This window comes from Notolepis coatsorum (genome assembly GCF_963971535.1).
Source record: "Notolepis coatsorum genome assembly, chromosome: 1".
NCBI lineage: Eukaryota > Metazoa > Chordata > Actinopteri > Aulopiformes > Paralepididae > Notolepis > Notolepis coatsorum.
Window position 1 is genome coordinate 35,849,369 of NC_140165.1, and position 18,689 is coordinate 35,868,057.

Here is an 18,689-nt window from a genome sequence, read left to right on the forward strand (position 1 = left end):
TGTATTTGATGATATTCTTCTTTGTTATTTACTTGAATGGTTTGATCATTGATTGATGGAGTAATATGGGGTTCTGATAAACTAAAATTATTTGTTAAAATAACATAAGCTAACATATATTATTACATCTATGCAAATGCATATGCAATATGTATAACTTGAATAAGTAATAAATACAGAAACAACATGTTTAACAATATGTAAATGAGTAGCTACATTTATTTTACACACATTAACATTAATACGGTCTTTGGCCCTTTGAGGGCAACCATAATGCTGATGTGGCCCTCTGTGAAAATGAGTTTGACACCCCTGTTCTAAGGGATCCATATAGATGTTGTTGAAAGTGAGGCAGGACGGCATCATAGTCCGCCTATCTCGAAAATGTCAGGAGAAGGAAAAATTTATACATCTTACATCTGATATTTATTGATAGATTGATTGTTGGACTGCATTGCAATGAGCTACTTATTTAGGCTGTAATGCGATTGGACGCCTTTTTCTTGCGCTCAAACACGAGAACACAAAAGTGCACAGGGCGCGACGAGCGATACCACTGATTACTATTGCTGTCTCAGCTAACGTTACATAAGTTACATAAATTACTACCGTTCACAGCCCTCCGGGTGTTGCTGTTCATGTCTCGTCGTTAGCGTTGGGCACCAGAAGTAACATATTTGCATTTCGATTCTTAATTACGATTCTTAAAAAAAACTGACAATGTGAATAGTATGAAAAAAATTTAAGATAAAAAAAAATATATATATATATCTCCTGCGAAATAAGCTGTGACCTGTTTTGACCTGCACCTCAAAGAATCGGAATCGAGAATCGTTCAGAACAGGAATCAAAATGGATAATCGGAATCGGAACCGGAATCGTTCAAATCCAAACGATGCCCAACCCTACAGTCGTCGTGGTAAGACCTGGTAAGACAGGTCGTACAAACAAGGTTTGTCAGAAACGGCCAAAATTAGCTTCACCTCCATTATCGATTGCTTTGTTTTGCTGTCAATTTCTCAGACTTGTAATCCCTCCCCTCGGTTGATTTGATCGGTCCGTTGACTAGAAGGTGACATTGACGTCGGTGTGCTGCGTGGCGAAAGTTGACACTTTTTCAACTGAGAGCTCCCGAAAAAGCAAGTACTTCAAAAACGCGAGGCGGGTAGTTTGCAGGAGACGTGGGCGCCTGTCGGTTCAAAAAGGCGTCCAATGTGATCACAGTCTTACGATATCAAATGTCCCAGAGGAATTATTTCATCTTACCGTACATTACCTTACCTTACCTTGCATTAGGTCTCGTTGTCATGGAGCACGGATGTCCTCGTACGAGACTGTGTCTTGGTGTCTTGGATCTGACCGTGTGTTTTCCCTGACAGGAGGCCATGTTGAGTGTGAGAGCGGGTCTGCCTGTGGCCAGGTGTCTCAGTCAGCTGAGTCTCACGGTGACGGTGCCCCCGCCGCTCTACCCGCGCAGCAGCTGCAGCAGCAGTGAGCTGTCCCTCTCCAGCGCCTGCAGCGAATACTCCAGTGGCTCCTACACGTGGAACGACGGACGCTCCTGTGGGAAAATGGTACGCTCACTCTTTATCACTTTATCACTTTATCACTAGGGATATGGGGAAATATGCAGCGATATATCACGATATTTGATCGTTCCTATGTTCGATATAAGATGAGATAATATATTCCTTTATTGATCCCCTTGGGGAAATTCAGGCATCATAGCAGCATGGGGGAGGGGGAGGGGAGGTACAGGTGGTAAAAACAAGCAGTGTAAACAATATAACAAGTCAATATGATTAACTAACTAAAAAACTGAAATATACAATTTTCACAGTATCACAGTATCGATACAGTGATTCCCGCCCCATCTATTACACGCCTAAGTCCGTTCATTTTGGGTGAAAATCAAATGCAGACACTTGCGGTGTTGTTGGGTATTCAGATTAGATTGGTGGCAAACCTGTAGCCTGCTGGCAAGATATCCAAATGAGAGACAAAAAGCAGTGGGAGTGGATTTTTAAGAAGCAAACCTCCATTTTAGAACTATGCAGTGATTTGATCCATACGGCATGGGAATGTTACTGTAAAGGAAATAATTTGTGTAAAACACATTCATATAGAAAGTGCAATAGTTAATCCAAAACAGAGCCAATTATAATTGCAGACAGAGCAACAGCAAAATAAAGCGTTTACCCACCACCACCTCATTCCACTGCAGAGGAAGAGTGGAAGTTAGTATTTTTAACATTCAGCTGAATGCTGCCATGCACATCAATTGAGATAGCTTGTTTAAGTTTAAGTTTTAAGTTTATCTATGAATTTTTTACCCAGGGACAGTGCACATTAATCAACATCTTCGGTTTCCACAGCAATGTAAATGTGCCAGAATTAGCTAATGAGCTAGTTTTCACATGTAGCCCCGGCCTAACATGCATGTCTTTATGGTGTTGCACTAGTTTGTCATTGTTGCTGCATACCTGTGTGTGCACCGTGTAACCCCATCTCTTCTCCTTCACTCTAGTCCTCTCTGACCTGGGAGAAGAGGCTGAGCTTGGGCTCTTCGGCTCCCGGGAACATCTGCGCGCCCCTGGAGGAGCAGCCGCCGACGCGCCGCAAGGAGAGCCACATCCTGGAGGGCCTGAGGAAGCTCCAGAGGAGGAAACACCGGAGCTCCTCCACCTGTTCCTCCAAGGTCTCCAAGTCGGGCTACAAGGACTGCATGAACTCTAATGAGGGTATCTACTCCCTGGGAATCAAAAGCAGCAGCAAAGGGGTGTCCAAGCCCCCCTATGTGGGCAGAGCCACCGCCTTTGGGGTGGGTGTCAGGAAGGTCTCCTATGATTCTGACGACGCAGACGACGAATCGGCTCATTCCAGTCGGAGGGACAATGTTCCGAGCAGAGACAATTGGTTGTACTGCAAGAGGCTCTCCCACAGCATCTCTGACAGCCTGTGCAGCTGGGAGGGTCTGCAGGACAATGGGGTCGGCGGGGACAGCAGCGCAGGTTCCACAGCCGCCAGGCACCCTCCCGGCTACGACTCCAAGGACCGTCCTGAGAAGCTGTTGAGTTTCATCAGCAGTTTCCTCTCCGGGGGAGGACGGCCCTCTGCTTTCTCTAAACCCTCCAAGCAGCAGCACTTCAGACCCACAGTCCCAGACTGTCCCCTCCACCTGTCGGACACGGATGACATGGAGGAACTGAACTCTGAGTCCAGTGATGTCCGGACGTCCGTTAATCAGCAAGCGGAACAGCTGGAGAAGGACTCCGAGCGGCTGTCCAGGGACGTTGCCAAGCTGATTGCCCCCCACTGCTTGAGAAGGGACCAGGGACGAACTCAGTCTGCGGACGGGAGGCCCAGGCCTTTCAGCCTAATTAAGGAGCCCAAGGGGGGCAAGTGCAGCCAGTCAGAGGAAAGTCTCTTGGCTATATTTGATGCAGAGGGAGAGCCTATTGAACTCTGTGCTCAACAGAAAGCTGCTGGGCTTCGAAATGACCTTCCAGGTAGCAAGACTGATTACACAGAAGTGTCACCCCAGGAGAGGCCAATCAGGCAAATAGGCAATGTGAGGAACTACACTGTGCTACAATCCCCGGAAAAGCCATCTGAATATCAGAGTAAGGCTAACAAAATGAGCAGTAGCAAAGAAGGCAGTGCTGAGAGGCTGTCAGTGCATGTGACTCCACAGAGGAAGTTGATCAAACCTCCAACCAGCCGAGCTAACAAAGGCCACTCCATTCCACCCACGAATGAGGCTTCTGGTCCGAAGACCAATGGTTCGAGGATACCCGGCCGGGGCAAACCGTCAGGATCTCCCCTGAGAGTTTCCAAGGGCTCCAGCACTGATCCAAGCCCCGGTGGAAACTCAGGACCTTCTGCTCAGGAGAAATCCCCCTCCTCTCCCCCTGTTAAGATGTCCAGGTTTATCAAGGCTCCAGGGGGAAGCTGCGCTCAGAGCCCCAAAACGGTCAACTCTAAACTCCCCAGCAGAGGTGACTGTAGTAAGGGCTCCTCCGGTTCTCCTCACCTCTCCAGAAGGCACCTGGACCATGTGGACTATGGGGAGCAGCCCACCAGAGACAAACACTGTGAAACCAGCAAAAATGAACTCAGGTCCCCCTCTCCTCCCCTGCCCCCAGGACGTACCACCTCGTTACTGATCAGACCAAACTACGAAGGGTCACCTCAAGCACATAAAACAGGGGCGGCTCAACCATCCACACCGACCACTGTGAGGGGGCCTCCCCCAAGTTACCACCCCCCGCCTGTACCAAATATGCAATCGACACTACCCGTCAAGGGCCAAGACTCTGTGGACTTGGACGCAGGCTATGGGACTGCTCTTGCACCTCAGAAACTGGTGGACAAAACCAGTCAGCACCTTCAGAAGTCCCCCGCTGTGACCCAGACTCCCAGTAAAGGCACTTCCAAACGGGCCACCGCCAAACACTACCTCCCCCCCGCAAGCTCAGGGTGTGCTCCTGAACATTTTGACAATGCACCTAAAAGCTCAAAGAATGTCCCTCCCCCATATAGTGCCCTCAGAGGGTCCTCGTTGCAGAGCACGTTTGCAAGTAAACGGAGGTCAACCCATGAAATCGTCAATCAATCGATGCATAAGAACTCTGCTAGTTTACCTGTATCACTTCAGGGCCAGCCTCAGTGTACAATAGAATCACAAGACAGTAAGATAGTAAGTCCCCCAGCTGTAGCGAGCCCACCCACCTCTATTGTGAGTGCCCCCAACCAGGTAGAAAAGGCCTCAAAGACACGCATTCCCATGGGATTCAAAGCCTTTTTGAAATCTCCCCCCGCACATAAGAATAGCCCCTCCATGCCAGGGAAACAAGAGAAAGATCATATTAACTCAGTCTCCAAGGAGACTGTGATTTCCAATGCTTCCACACAGTGTGACAGCTTGCAGCCACTGTATAGTATTGATTCGCCGCCCAAGACGTCCATTACAGAGGGGAAAGGTGAGGCTCAGGCTAGGTTACTGGAAGGGGAAGCGCACGTTGCCGTGCTGTCAGAGGAGGGGGAGGTTTGTGATAAAGGGAAAAGAGGCAGTCAGCTTTTCTCTAGATCCATATCTGTCACCACAAAACCTCATCTAAAGCCGGCCTTGGGGATGAATGGGGCCAAGGCCCGTAGTCAGAGTTTCAGCACCAACTACATGGAGAAACCCAACATCAATGTGCCGGACGGGCCAGTTAAGATCAGAACCCAGATCATCACCAACTCAGGTGAGAGGGGGAACTCTTTGACGAGGCAGAGCTCCCTGGATGTAACCAGTGGTGGGTCAGGTGAGAGTCCTGTCCGCTGCATCACCCACAGACTCAGCCACTACGGAGGCATGACGGTGTCAAACAGTCACAATGTCCTCCCTGAGAGGACCTCCATAGCAGGCCTCAAGAGTGAGGGCACGATGAAGGGGGAGGGTGTCGCTCCCCAGCCCCAGAAAGAGGTGCGTAGCTTACCCATCACCGATAGGATTGGCCTCAAAAACTCCCGAAAGCCTGTGAAGGTGGCATCCCACCCGCAGTTCCAGTCTCCATCCTCTCGTCTCTCCAGCTCCGAACCCTCAACGCAAGAGGTGGGAGGCAAAGTCACCAGCCCCACTAAGCCTGATCCGACCAGGGTCATCACAACCCAGACAGGCCCCTCTAACGAGGCACCGGTGACGGAGGAGAAGAAAGTCAGCCCAGCTGCCTGCACCATCGAAGAGAAGGTCATGATGGGAATCGAGGAGAACCTGCAGAAATGTCAAGGGCAGGAGAAGGTCAGCACGTCAGAAGCCAAGCAGAAGACGGCCCCCTCTCTGGCCAACTGGTTCGGCCTCCGTAAGAGCAAGCTGCCTGCCCTGAATGGAAAGAAAGCAGACTCCCCCAAGGGAAAGGAGGAGAAGAAGGAGTTGAAGATAGGATCCGTGCTCAGCGGCAAGCAGACAAAATCTGACAAGAAGAAGGACAAGAAGAAAAACGACAACCAGTGCAAAGACGGTCAGGAGGAGCAGAATTTGTCAGAGACCAACAACAAGCTGAGCTCCATCATGGATCACTGTAACATCCAGATGGGCCAGATAGCCAATCAGATCCAGTGTACCACCGCCTACATAGGCAAAGACCAGTTCATGAAGGAACTTCTCGGGAGGTCAGTAATATAACAGCAACAACAACCACTGTGTCATTAAACAAATGAGAGCGAAGAGTTTGATTAGATCAGTGGTTCTCAAAGTGCGTTCCGGGGGCCCCCAGGAGTCCTTGTGGGGGTTCCAGGGGGCTCCCAGATAAATGGGGAATAGATTAATTTCACAATTTGATTCAATACAAATCCAATTGGAGAATATATAAGAGTGACTATTCTCATCATAGACTTCACTCTTTCCACTTCTATCTCCTCAACTACAATATAGACAGTTTGCGGAAATTCTGGACTAAATCACATCCAACAAATCTTTTGATAAGACAGTATCTTATCAAACAGGGGTCTGTAGGTAGGTAGGTAGGTAGGTATTTATTTAGACAACAAAACATATACAGATCATTACATCACATATTTGCTTTTGTCAAGGAGAGGAACGAAAAAGCCAATGACTTATTTACATCGTTGTCCCTGGAAGTCAAGGATGCCTGATACATACACATACAACTCATTACAGAAAATCATTCACAATTATTACATTTGAATAGCAATAATGGCACAACCCTTAATTAATACAAACATGTGCATTTGTTGAGACATGTTAAACTAGCCGTGAGTCTGTGTGTCTCAGAGCACCCCGAGGGGAGGGGGGGGGGGGGGGGGGGGGCGGAGAGAAATTCCGGCCTTGACTCTGACTACATTTGCCGTCAGCTAGGACCGGAGGGGGAGGAGCTGGGAGATGACTACCATGTGACTTTGTGTATCAGTTTTGGGGTTCTCGACATGAAACATTTTGAGAATCACTGAATTTGATTGTGATGTGATGCAAATAGAGACAAGTAGATAGATACCAGTATCCTTTCTGTGCGTTCAGTAGAAAGCTATCTGGCTGCATGTTAGCCTAGCTTAGCACAATGAATAGAAGCAGACATGACCGGTTAGCCTTCAGAGAGGTGTTAGTTGGACATGCCTAGGCTAACAAACTCAGCAAGACCGACGGCTTCTCAGTTACAGTGGGTGACAATATTGTCACAAGGAAAGATGAAATTACCTACCTGGGGTCCATCCTAGAGGCTAATCTCTCCTGTGACAAAATGGCATCCAATGTAATAAAAAAAGTCAACCAACGAACTCGATTCTTGTACCGGATCTCCTCTCTGGTAAACAAGAACACCCTGAAGACTCTGGCAGGAGCACTCATTCAGGGGTACTACGACTATGCTTGCACCTCATGGTACCAAAGCACCTCAAAGGCGCTAAAAACAAAATTACAAACATCTCAAAACAAACTGGTCAGACTACTGCTTGACCTTACTCCTAGAACCCACCTCACCCCTGCCCACTTCGACAACCTAGGATGGCTTAGAGTAGACGACAGAGTACAACAACTTGCAATGGGCCTGGTCTACAAGATACACTACACGACCAAGGTACCCATGTACATGTCAAAATACTTCCCAAAGGTCAGTGAATACCACGATCACAACACAGAGGGAGCTCCACAAATCATGTCAAACCCAGATTCGGCTCAAATAAGGGACTAAACACGTTTCGCAATTATGCCACATCAATGTGGAACGCCCTACCCAAAGCTGTAAAGGAATGTGGATCACTACCCACTTTCAAACCTCTCTCAAGGGACACCTACGGGAGACTGCAATTCAACACTGGCCCCTGTAAATATCCTAACCCAATCATTCCAACCCCCTCCAATGTACAGTCATTTACCTAGTATGGTTTTGTCAATAGTTCAATGTACAATTGTGTTTGTTTGTACAGTGTCTCCTCCCCCCCCCCCTCAATGTACAGTGTTACTTGTTTATACAGTGTGCCCCCCACCCCCCCCCCCCCAACCACCTCCAATGTAAATTACCCAGTAAGGTTGTCAATATCCCAATGTACCCAACCCCCCCCACCCAACCTCCAATGTACAGTTTCTACGTCAAATGTATATACTCCCTTTTCTTGACTCCTTCTGTATCACAAACAGTACTGTATTTGCAAATCTGGTATGTCATAAATGTATAGATGTAGCAGTACTGACTATCTGTATGTCATGTATGTCATATATGTCTATATGAATTGAAAATGGGGGACCTGATGGAAACAAGACAAACGTCTTTCTCAGGTCTGCATCCCCTTAACAATTGTATGTATTGAGCCGTACTGTATTGTACCCATTCTGCAATCTGTTAAATAAAGTTTTCATTCATTCATTCATTAACCGGCACTGTCCGCTTCATTCATTGTGCTAAGCTAGGCTAACATGCAGCCAGATAGCTTTCTACTGAACGCACAGAGAGGAAACTGGTATCTATCTTCTTGTCTCTCTCTGGAGAAGATGATAAGCTAGTAATTTCCCAAAATGTTGGCGTGTTCCTTTAAGGGAAAAGCGCAAATAAACAGCAGCTGTCTGTTTGAGTTATGGTGAGGCTCGAGTGAGCGTGAGCAGCACCTCCCAGATAAGAATCTGGAGACGCTGCCGGGCCCACTCGGAAGACGCTTTCAACAAGCAGAACATTTCCCACCCATCTGTGAATTGATATACCCCTTCAAATCACAGTGACAGATTTTTACCAAGAGCATTTACAACCATGAATCACTCAATGAAGGAGTCAGAGAGAGAGAGAGAGAGAGAGAGAGAGAGAGAGAGAGAGAGAGAGAGAGAGAGAGAGAGAGAGAGAGAGAGAGAGAGAGAGAGAGAGAGAGAGGAGAGAGAGAGAGAGAGAGAGAGAGAGAGAGAGAGAGAGAGAGAGAGAGAGAGAGAGCACTGCAACAAGGTTATTCAAGGTGCCATGTCCATTCCATGTGTGTGTTTGTGAACACGTGTGTGCGCGTGTGCGCACGTGTGTGTGCGTGTGCATGCGTGTGTGTGTGCGTGCGTGTGTGTGTGTGTGAGCGGGAAGGGAGGGTCAATGCAATATATCAGCAGACGACCCACCTTTTTACCTGCAGAGAACATAGAGACGACAGAAAACTGATCAAATCTTCTTGCCTCATAGATCTCCCGCGAGGACCGACACCCTGGACACACCGCACCCCGGGATCTCCCTCCCCAAGAAACACAGCGAGCTGCGGGCAGATATGGAGATCTGCACCGATACGGCGGTGAGTGAGGGAGCAGGCGGCGGCAATGACATTTGTTAGGTGTCCCGGACATTGCAAGGGATTGATTGATTGATTTATTGAAAACTTTATGAATGGGTACAATACAGTACGGCTCAATACAAACAACTGCTACGAGGATGCAGACCAGAAAAAGACTTTCATCTTGTTTACACCAGGGTCCTCCATTTTCAATTAATCAGGACATTTATGACATACAAGACATACAAATATACAGTACTGTGTAAGAGAAGAAAAAAAAAAGATCATAAGAAAAATATATACATCCGATGGGGAAGAAATTGTATTGGAGGGGGGTGGGTGGGGGTGGGGGGATTCTGACATTTACCAAGGGCCGGAGCTGGCAACTGTCACGCGTCGACACCCCACGCCAAATGACCATCCTTGCACACTCTCTCATGCCACACCTCCTCGTTTCTCACTCTGTCAGATAAAAAAAGAGGAATAAATTATAATTAGGCACTCACAATGTAAGAGAATGGCACAGCCTAAACAAATAGAATGTTTTGCTTTGTTTAATATTCAAGATAAAGATAATATTCTGTGCATTTTGCCTGCATTGACCAAAGTGCATCCAATGAAGAAACCCAATCCCCTTGACAAACACCTATGCTACTCATAGTGGTCAAATAAAAAAGGTCATATGTGTATATGGGTGTGTGTGTGTGGGGGGGGGGGGGGGGGGGTAAGGGGTGTAGGTGCAGGAGGAAAGGGTTCAAATGCGAGCTCCAGGTATTGACATAGTATGTCATGCCGATAATGTCAAGTCAAATCCTGTTCTATTGTTAGAATCAGACCTCAGTAAACAGACAAACTCTCCATTGAAATGTTGAGAAGTTGGAGCATTTCAACAACTTAGGGGGAAGTGTTTGAGAAATAAGTTGTAATCTAAAATGCTTCTGGGCTGTTAAAAGTAAAATGCCATGAGGTACAGTACCATCTCCCCAGGATATCTAAAGTTCATATCAGTCTTATGTTAATCTGCTCTGATATGAAGCAGGCAGAGCGCAGCGGTACATATACAGCCGGGAACCTGCAAGCTGGCCAGATGATTGTGGCGGTGGTCGGGGTGTGTGTCTGAGTGTGCGTTTTACACGTGTTCCTGTGCAGCCCTGCAGGGGGGGGTGGTTACGCATCACGCGCGTGTGGGTGTGGGTGTGTGTGTGTGTGTGTGTGTGTGTGCAGGAAAATAACAGCTGGGAACCAGCAACTGCCCACCATGTTATGATTGTCAAATCCTCAGTAGGACCCAGTATTGATTCACAGCGTTCTGACTAATACTTCCATTCTATACCGACTTGTTATCCCCCCCCTCACCCCTGCACTTTCACAAGGTTTTAACCCTTTCACTACAACACTACCAAAGGGTTAACCCTTTCACTGCGACAATACAGACGGTTAACCCTTTCACTGCCACACGACAAAGGGGTTAACCCTTTCACAACTACACTACAGAAGGTTAAACAAATGGCACGTCAAACACAAAATGGGATGACGAGGCTGTAAACGCAGCAGGGATTTTTTCAAGACGCTTGAACTCTCACTCTTGACCTCGTGGAGCGATTCTGTTGTCGTCGGTAGACGGATGAGAGGAAGTCAGCGTGATTGAGGAACAGACAGCAGGGGAACGAGAGAGAGAGAGAGAGAGGAGAGAGAGAGAGAGAGAGAGAGAGAGAAGAGAGAGAGAGAGAGAGAGAGAGAGAGAGAGAGAGAGAGAGAGAGAGAGAGAGAGAGAGAGAGAGAGAGAGAGAGGGTTTCACGCACACATCCCAGCCATTATGGGATTCTAGCACGTACCTGTAACAGCCTCTTATCACCGGCACTGTATTTAATAGCATCCCTCTCACGCCTCGCCTCGATCTTCTCGCCACAGGAATACAACAACAAAAGGATACTTTATAACCTATGGTCATAAACATTTAAAATAAAACACTTTTAATAACCCAGTTTGAGTATGACTGGAGAGTGTACCATTTTCAACAGGAAACATAATAATAATAATAATAATAATAATAATAATAATAATAATAATAATAATAATAATAATAATAATAATAATAATAATAATAATAATAATAATAATAATAATAATAATAATAATAATAAATGTTAAACAGAAATACAAAGCAATACCTTTGTCAGTTGTCTCATTCTTGTTCTAGGGTGCAATACAGTATACATAACTATCTTGTTAAAATAAAACAAGCAGGAAACCGGCCAGAGTGCAGGTGCGAAAAGGGGTGAGTGAGAAAGGGGGTCGACCGCAGACTAATAGCAGGTGCAGGTCCAGAACAACAAGGCTGTAATCTGTGAAGGTTACTCTTCATCCTTAACAAGACGATATAGTTACCTCCTAGGCTACAACAACGGTTTCTATGCTACCCAGACGTGCCTCAAGTTGTGAGGCTCTATACCAGATTGTCATCTGCATTTAACCTGCTGTAAGGTGTTGGGAGCGATAGGCAGCCACAGTGCTGCACTTGGGGACTGATAATGTTTGGAGTTACCATATTAAACAAGGTATCTGTACTAGAATATGTTTTAACTGTATTAAAGTAAGTAATCGAGGACCGACAATGGATAAAAAGTAACATTACTTAAACGTATGTACGAACTGACACACATCTAATAATGGGTATAGGTAACACCACACGTGATATGGAGTTAGCGTAGCACGATAGCGTTACATATACAGCCGGGGATCAGCAAGTAGCGATTGTGTTCCAGGGATTAGTCATATCCTAAATGGGGGTCATGTCAAGTAGCTAGGTCTACAACTCGCAATAATTCAGTAGAATATAGGCGAGCTCTAGTATATCAAGCCGGCCACCCGAAGCTAACTGCAGGCTTTTCCTCACTCTCAAATAGGACTACGTCTGATTCGGGAGATACATTAATATTATTATAAATCTGTGAGCAAACGGACTGATCTAGTCCATGTCAAATATGGTTAAACTGCTGCCTAATATTTCACTGGAATTGATGTCATCCTGGAGCGGCTTGGAACATAGGACCCTTTTTATTGGGAGCGGGGAACATAGGACCCCGGGGAACATAGATACGCTCCCCCTAAATGTGTCATGAGTAAAACTGGGCTAACTAAATATAGCTAGCTATACAAATCCTTGTTGTTTTGGATGCAAAACGTATGAAAATACAAGTGGCCATTGCTGTACGAGATGTGTGTGTCAGCGGGATACTGGTTGCTATTGCATGTCCTCACAGTCCATGGTCCCCACCTCTGTAGCGTTATTTGTTGTCCCTCCTGTGTCCATACCTCTCTATCGGTGGTTGTAGCTGTGTGTCCCCAGCTCCCACTCCTGCATGCAGGCCTAGCATCCGTTTACCCTAACTAGGTTACCCAAATTAGGCAAAACGTTAACTTGTTAGGGTTGGCTGTGTGTCAAAGATCTCATGTGAGGAGCGTAATGCCATGTGAGGTGGTGATTTTGGGAGATGCAGAGAAAGCAGCCGATAGTATTTTGTGTGTGAATCATGGCCGGCGAGGTGATGATTTTAGGAAAATGCATTGGATGATGTTTGTTTACATACTGTATGATATTTGCTTTCACCACAGTGTACTAAAAATGCTCATTTGTTACATTGATTGACTAGTAGGTACCAGAAAAGGTTACACAGCACATATTTGACTTGGTAATATTCTACTTACTATGTAGTCAGTCTCACTGTATATTCTTTATTTGTCACCTTCAGACCATCATTATGACTCAGAAGATCAACTCGAGGGGCGAGAACGAGGAGGGCCACGGCCCCGACGGCACCTGTCAAGACCACATGATAGGTAAGTGTTTTGGAGGTGCTCTCCTTAAAAGGGGAATGCCAACTATTTTAAGAATTCACTTAATGTTCTTCCTGTGTCCCGGGGCGGTTCAGTCAGTATTTGTGAACACACACCACTCTCTCCTAAACCTCCTAAAAGATAACCGTCCAACCGGTGATGTAAAATATGGGGCTGCTCCATACAATTAATGGGGCTCTGACTTCATGAGGCCATGAAGTGTTTGCGTGAGCTCTTTTTTAAAATATATATATTTTTTTACCTTTATTTACCCCAGGCAAGCAAGTAAGAACAAATTCGTATATATACAAAAAGCAGCCTGACCAAAAAGCAAAGGCCTTTTGATGGAAGGGGGGAGGCTGCAACAAAAACAAGGTTATGTACATGCATACAAGTAAATCAAATAAAAAAATTGCAGTAACAATAGTATACAAGGAAAATTACAATAAATAAGGGAGAGGGAAGGAAAGAGAGAGGGAAAAAGAGAAATTGAGAGTGAGAACCAGAGGGAGAGATAGAGAAGGAAGGGTCTCTTACACCCAAATGAGGTTTATATTCTAGCATTGCTAGAGGGTCTGAACCAGAATTAAGTGGTGCATGGTCACAAATATGGACTGAACTGTTCTAGGGCACAGGAAGAACATATCTGAATTCTTAAGATGGGTGGTGTTCCCCTTCAACAGGCCTGGATTTTGAATACCGTATATCCGTTCAATGCTACCAATCTATCTGCCCTTTTCCCTGTAGTTTTACATGCTTCACACGTTGCCATTTCAAACAGCCACAGTCAACGCCGTCTCTGAACATCACAGGAAAGCACGACAGAAAATGCGGACACTCTGTTGTATGTGATTTGTGATCCCCCCCGCTGCGAGAGTGACGACCCAATTCAGTCGCCGAGCGATTCACTTCCCCTCCCGGTGTCAGTAACGCATGTTCCACAGCATGTTAATGTTTCCACGGCACCATCGCCATGGTGACCTGAGAGGATCTGCGAGCGTCGTCTTGACAATCCAGTGAGATGATTGACACGTGGCAGGGAAACCATTATAGAACTAAGAGCAGTTGAGGAACTTGACGGCGCTATTACTGGAAGAAAAGATGCATTGAATTTCTTTTTTCAGAGACAAGGTGATCATTGCTGTAATCTAGTCTCGGGAGAAGGGATGTAATTGCTGCCGACTGGATGTGTGTAATCCTATGTGCTTTGTCGCTCAAAGTGCCACTATGTAATCCATCTCCAAGGGCATGATGACGGCGGTTATCTCCTCATGTTGGACGTAGCTCAGAGCTGAAGTGAACAGAAGAACACCAAGAGGTTCACAGAAGCTCATCAAAGCATTTGTACTGGCAGTGCAGAGCCACGTTTTTTTTTCTATATTACTTAAATTAGTCCTTAAATTAATGGATTAATTAGCCTGTGCATTATTAGGGTTCTGTCGTCTGGTACCTGAGAAATCGTTTCTGAAATCATTATATTTTCACAATGCATAATATCATATTATATGGAGATAATTGTTTTTTGACACGGGCCAATTTCATGAAAATGAGCTCATATGGTGGAACGGAGCCAAAAATAAAATGCACAATAATTTTCTGTATTTTAATTAACCAAGTGGCAGTCTGCCTGTGGAGCACATCTACCCTGGCTTCCCCCCTGTAGGGATTTAATGTCTCATAGGATTTCAGCTGCGGTTGCTTATAGCTCCTGAGCACACTCCTGATAAGACAGCTCACGCTATAGTGTAGCTATATAACAGGCATAATGTCAGTCACACTGACGTCAGTCAGCCAGGTGTCATAAGTCTGCATCCAGCTTATACGGCTTCTAGTTTGATGAACGTCACGTCAGTGCTGTTATGAGGGTAGACTGATGAGATAAGATATTCCTTTATTGATCCCCTTGGGTGACCGAGGTTGCTAAGCTCTGTATCCAGGGATGCAAACTTGTCACCTTTCTGCGAAAACCACCGTTGTCAATTCAATAATTTGTGTGATTTGTGTAGATCAGATGAATTCTGGAAATTGGGGGGGGGGGGGGGGGGGGGCTGGCAGACAACAGTCGGCGCTGTGGTACAGTGGGAAATGTGTCAATGCTAGATGTAATGTTCTCCCACAGTAGCGGCTAATGTTCTTTAGGCTAACATTACGTTATGGTTATTATGTACAGCCGCATCTCTCTCTCTCTCTCTCTCTCTCTCTCTCTCTCTCTCTCTCTCTCTCTCTCTCTCTCTCCCTCTCTCTATCTCTATCTCTATCTCTCTCTCTCTCTCTCTAGAAAATATCAGATCATTTTCTTGTATCCGTCCGGTGTACCTGAATCACAAGGCTTTTTTGTAATTTGGAAATGTTTTTCAAAACCGATCGCGTGCGGCGTGTCCCTTTATGCCACCTGTAATTACTCATAACTGATATGACGCTCGGTATAACAGACCATCTGCCCAAAGCCGAGTGGGTGTTGTGGCGCTATGAGCAGCACGGCACCGCGGACGGCTCGCTTTCTCACATTCCGCTTCTCGGCGTGGCGTGTGTGTGTGTGTGTTGCACACAGGGCCCCCGCATGGCCCCCGCATGGCCCCCGCATGGCCCCCGCATGGCCCCCGCATGGCCCCCGCATGGCCCCCGCATGGCGTCCTCAAGGTCAGCGTTTGTTTTATTCAGAGTAATCCATTGCACACAAAGAAAACATCTCCCGAACGCTGATTGACTGACTTGTTTTGGACACAAACCCCAATTGGTTCTGCTGTTCTGTAATCTCCCTCAACATCGGGAGGAACGCGGCCGAGATTCATCCATTGGAGTGGGAATGGATCTACGGCGTCATAGCGGAACATACAAATGAATGTGTGGGACATTTGCTCTATGAGATCATAGGAAATTATGTCGATATGATTTGCCCCCAAATAGACAGTGTGACAGAAGTGTGACAGAAATGAATTATTTGGGGTTGTGACCAGTGATATTTATTTGTCAGGGGAGATTTGAGATTAGATTTAGAGATGTAACATTTGTTTTAGGCGGCTGTGCTTTTGCCACTGCACCACATGGACACAGGACTGGAGGAAATAGTCTGTGTGGTGGATATCGACCCGGCCTCCCTAACAAATAGGTCCAGAGATTGTCACTGAGGGGCCGTGTCTGTTACTTACCCAAGTTCTACACTACAGGAACAATATCTCTTCCAAAATATTATCTTCCAAAATACTCTAAACACTAGAAAGGATCCATCGCCTTCAAGGCTAACTCCGGAAGAAGACAAAAGTAGGTGCCGCGCTACAGTGATCTAGTCACCGCAATGCAGTACTGGGCTTAAGACCACAACGTCATCTGTATATAATATAATAAAGTTATTATTATCTGCGTAGATGGATGAATGAAGGACATAATCGTTTTTTCCCCCCGTACATATCTCCTTCAAACCATGTTGAAATACAATTATTTCTATAATATGTAATGTTACCATGTACTGTGTATTGTGTATATAATGTATACATATGAGTGCATTGTGTACCTAATCTATGTAGGTCTGTAGTGTTTTCTCTCTGTGTCCAATACAGAGAGAGAGAGCCAACGCTCTAGTGTTTCATTGCATTTTTAATACACAATACATTTTTATTTGAACTTGAACCTGGATGAGTGCTGAACAACAATCCATCTGTTCCTCTCTGAGTCAATGCAGTCCATCTTCTGTCACTTCCCATGGTGACTTACTACCATGGAATCACAACTCAGCGTGCTCTCTCTCAAGTGGGAGGAACATATTATAAACAAGTGTTGCACAATGCTGCTATTCCAGCCCAAGTAGTGATAGATCTTTTATTTTTTTATCAAATCATCTATAACACTACCTTGGATTGCCATCCTTACTGTAAGAGGGCTTTTGCATGATAGTGCACATGATAGACCTGTGTGCGCCTAGCCAGGTCCAAAACATTGAGTGAGTGATACTAACCAGCTCACCCCCACAGACAGTGAAAACACCAATAGGTCATTCTGTCACATGTCACTCAATGCGAGGAATAGTAAACTCGAAAACGAGATACTGTATCTAAATGTGGTTATCCCAATAAAATAATTTCAATATATATATATATATATAAACGTGTGCCTTCTCTCTTTTGCCTCCATCTGCTCACCTGACCTCCACTCAAGATGCCCTGTTTACACACAACCCCTTCCGCTGCATGTGACCCCAGACACACACCCACACACACACACACACACACACACACTCTTTTCCCGTCGTTGGTTGTCCCCAACCCCAACCCTCCCTCCCTGCTTCACCCAGCCATCACACGCTTCTCCCTCCACCCGTGTGTCCCCTCCCTCAGGCTCCGGCTGTCAGATGAGAACCCTGGACAGTGGGATCGGTACCTTCCCCCTCCCGGACTCGGTCACGCGGGCCGGCGGCCGCCACCTCCCCGCCGAGCCCGACCGGGACCCTCCTCCTTCCTCCCGCCCCCGTCCCCACCTCCAGCATCCCCGAACGCCTGGTGTGAACGTGCCTTCCCCTCCTGACACCCGCCCGCATGCCCCGCCCAGCGCCCTGGGTCACTCCCTGTCCGACACCACCGTGACCGGTAGCAGCAACGGCCCGGCCCAGGACGTCCCGAGCCGCCTGCCCAGGCCAGCCACCACAGGTACCTTTTTTACCTTCAAGCATCCTCCAGTCATCCCACTGCAGAGTCCTTGTTTCTGCTGTTAAAGAGTTCTACTTGCCCTCCTCGTGGTGGAGACTTCATTCCCCATCTTCATTCCCCGTCTTGCTGAGGCCTTGAAAAGCATTGCATGTTTGAAGTAAACATTTCACTCCCTTGCACGCAAAGAAGGAACTCTAAACTCAAACAGATTTAAAGGATTGCAGTTATTGTCCACCTGGACCACGGACGGGCGAGTTGTATTTTTTTGTGGGCAACCGTGCAAATAGGCGGACAATGATTCCAAACACACTGATTGGATGAAGTGGGAAGGGATACCAGAACATGTATCTTGTGTTTACTGCAGAGAGGAGGGACTGGGAGACCCATGGTACTACTGACCAAACACTCGATAATATCAGTGATGGCTGTCAGGATGTAGACCTATATTCAACACAATCTTTAACCAGATGGCTAGCGAATGCTCTGTGTTGACATTGCCTAGCAGCGTGGCCTGTATGCACGCGGTGGCAGTGTGGGCTGTGATTGGTCGGCTTTCACAGGGGGACAGTCAGAGATGCATACGGATAAACCCTGTTCTAGAAGGATCTGCCCCTTCGGGCCACGAGGTGAAAACCCAGGTCTGAAGTTGAAAATAATAAGCGACAATCGGCGGCGTTCCGATTTCTGGACAAAGGAAAAGCCTGTTCGTTCAGTCCGACTTCCGGAAACGCTGAAGGTACCGGATCAACAGCGGCACGTGCGCACAGCACAGTGAGATCTGTGTCGATGTTTCCTCCCGTCCACACCTGACAAAAGGAGCCTTTGTCCTCTCGCTCCTCATCATCGATTCCACGCACGCCATGTCCCAAGGATAAGTAGCTAATGCAATTAAATAATCAGGTCACAATTGTCATAGATCATAAAGCGCCCTGCTGCCTCGTCTCTCCGCCTGGCACACAACAGAGTGGAGGTGGGTG

The 18,689-nt window shown here is 46.6% G+C and overlaps 1 protein-coding gene across 1 annotated transcript in view; it reads left to right on the plus strand.

Annotated features, from left to right (window-relative positions):
- Positions 1-18,689, plus strand: part of LOC311230511 (nck-associated protein 5-like) — a gene marked incomplete at its 5' end in the record, with an annotated part of 87,869 nt that overhangs the window by 47,653 nt on the left and 21,527 nt on the right. The window contains 5 exons of the mRNA XM_084316804.1: positions 1,380-1,574; positions 2,528-6,156; positions 9,150-9,255; positions 12,988-13,075; positions 17,404-17,712. Of these exons, the coding sequence (XP_084172930.1) occupies positions 1,380-1,574; positions 2,528-6,156; positions 9,150-9,255; positions 12,988-13,075; positions 17,404-17,712 (4,327 nt within the window). The remainder of the gene's footprint in view (positions 1-1,379; positions 1,575-2,527; positions 6,157-9,149; positions 9,256-12,987; positions 13,076-17,403; positions 17,713-18,689) is intronic.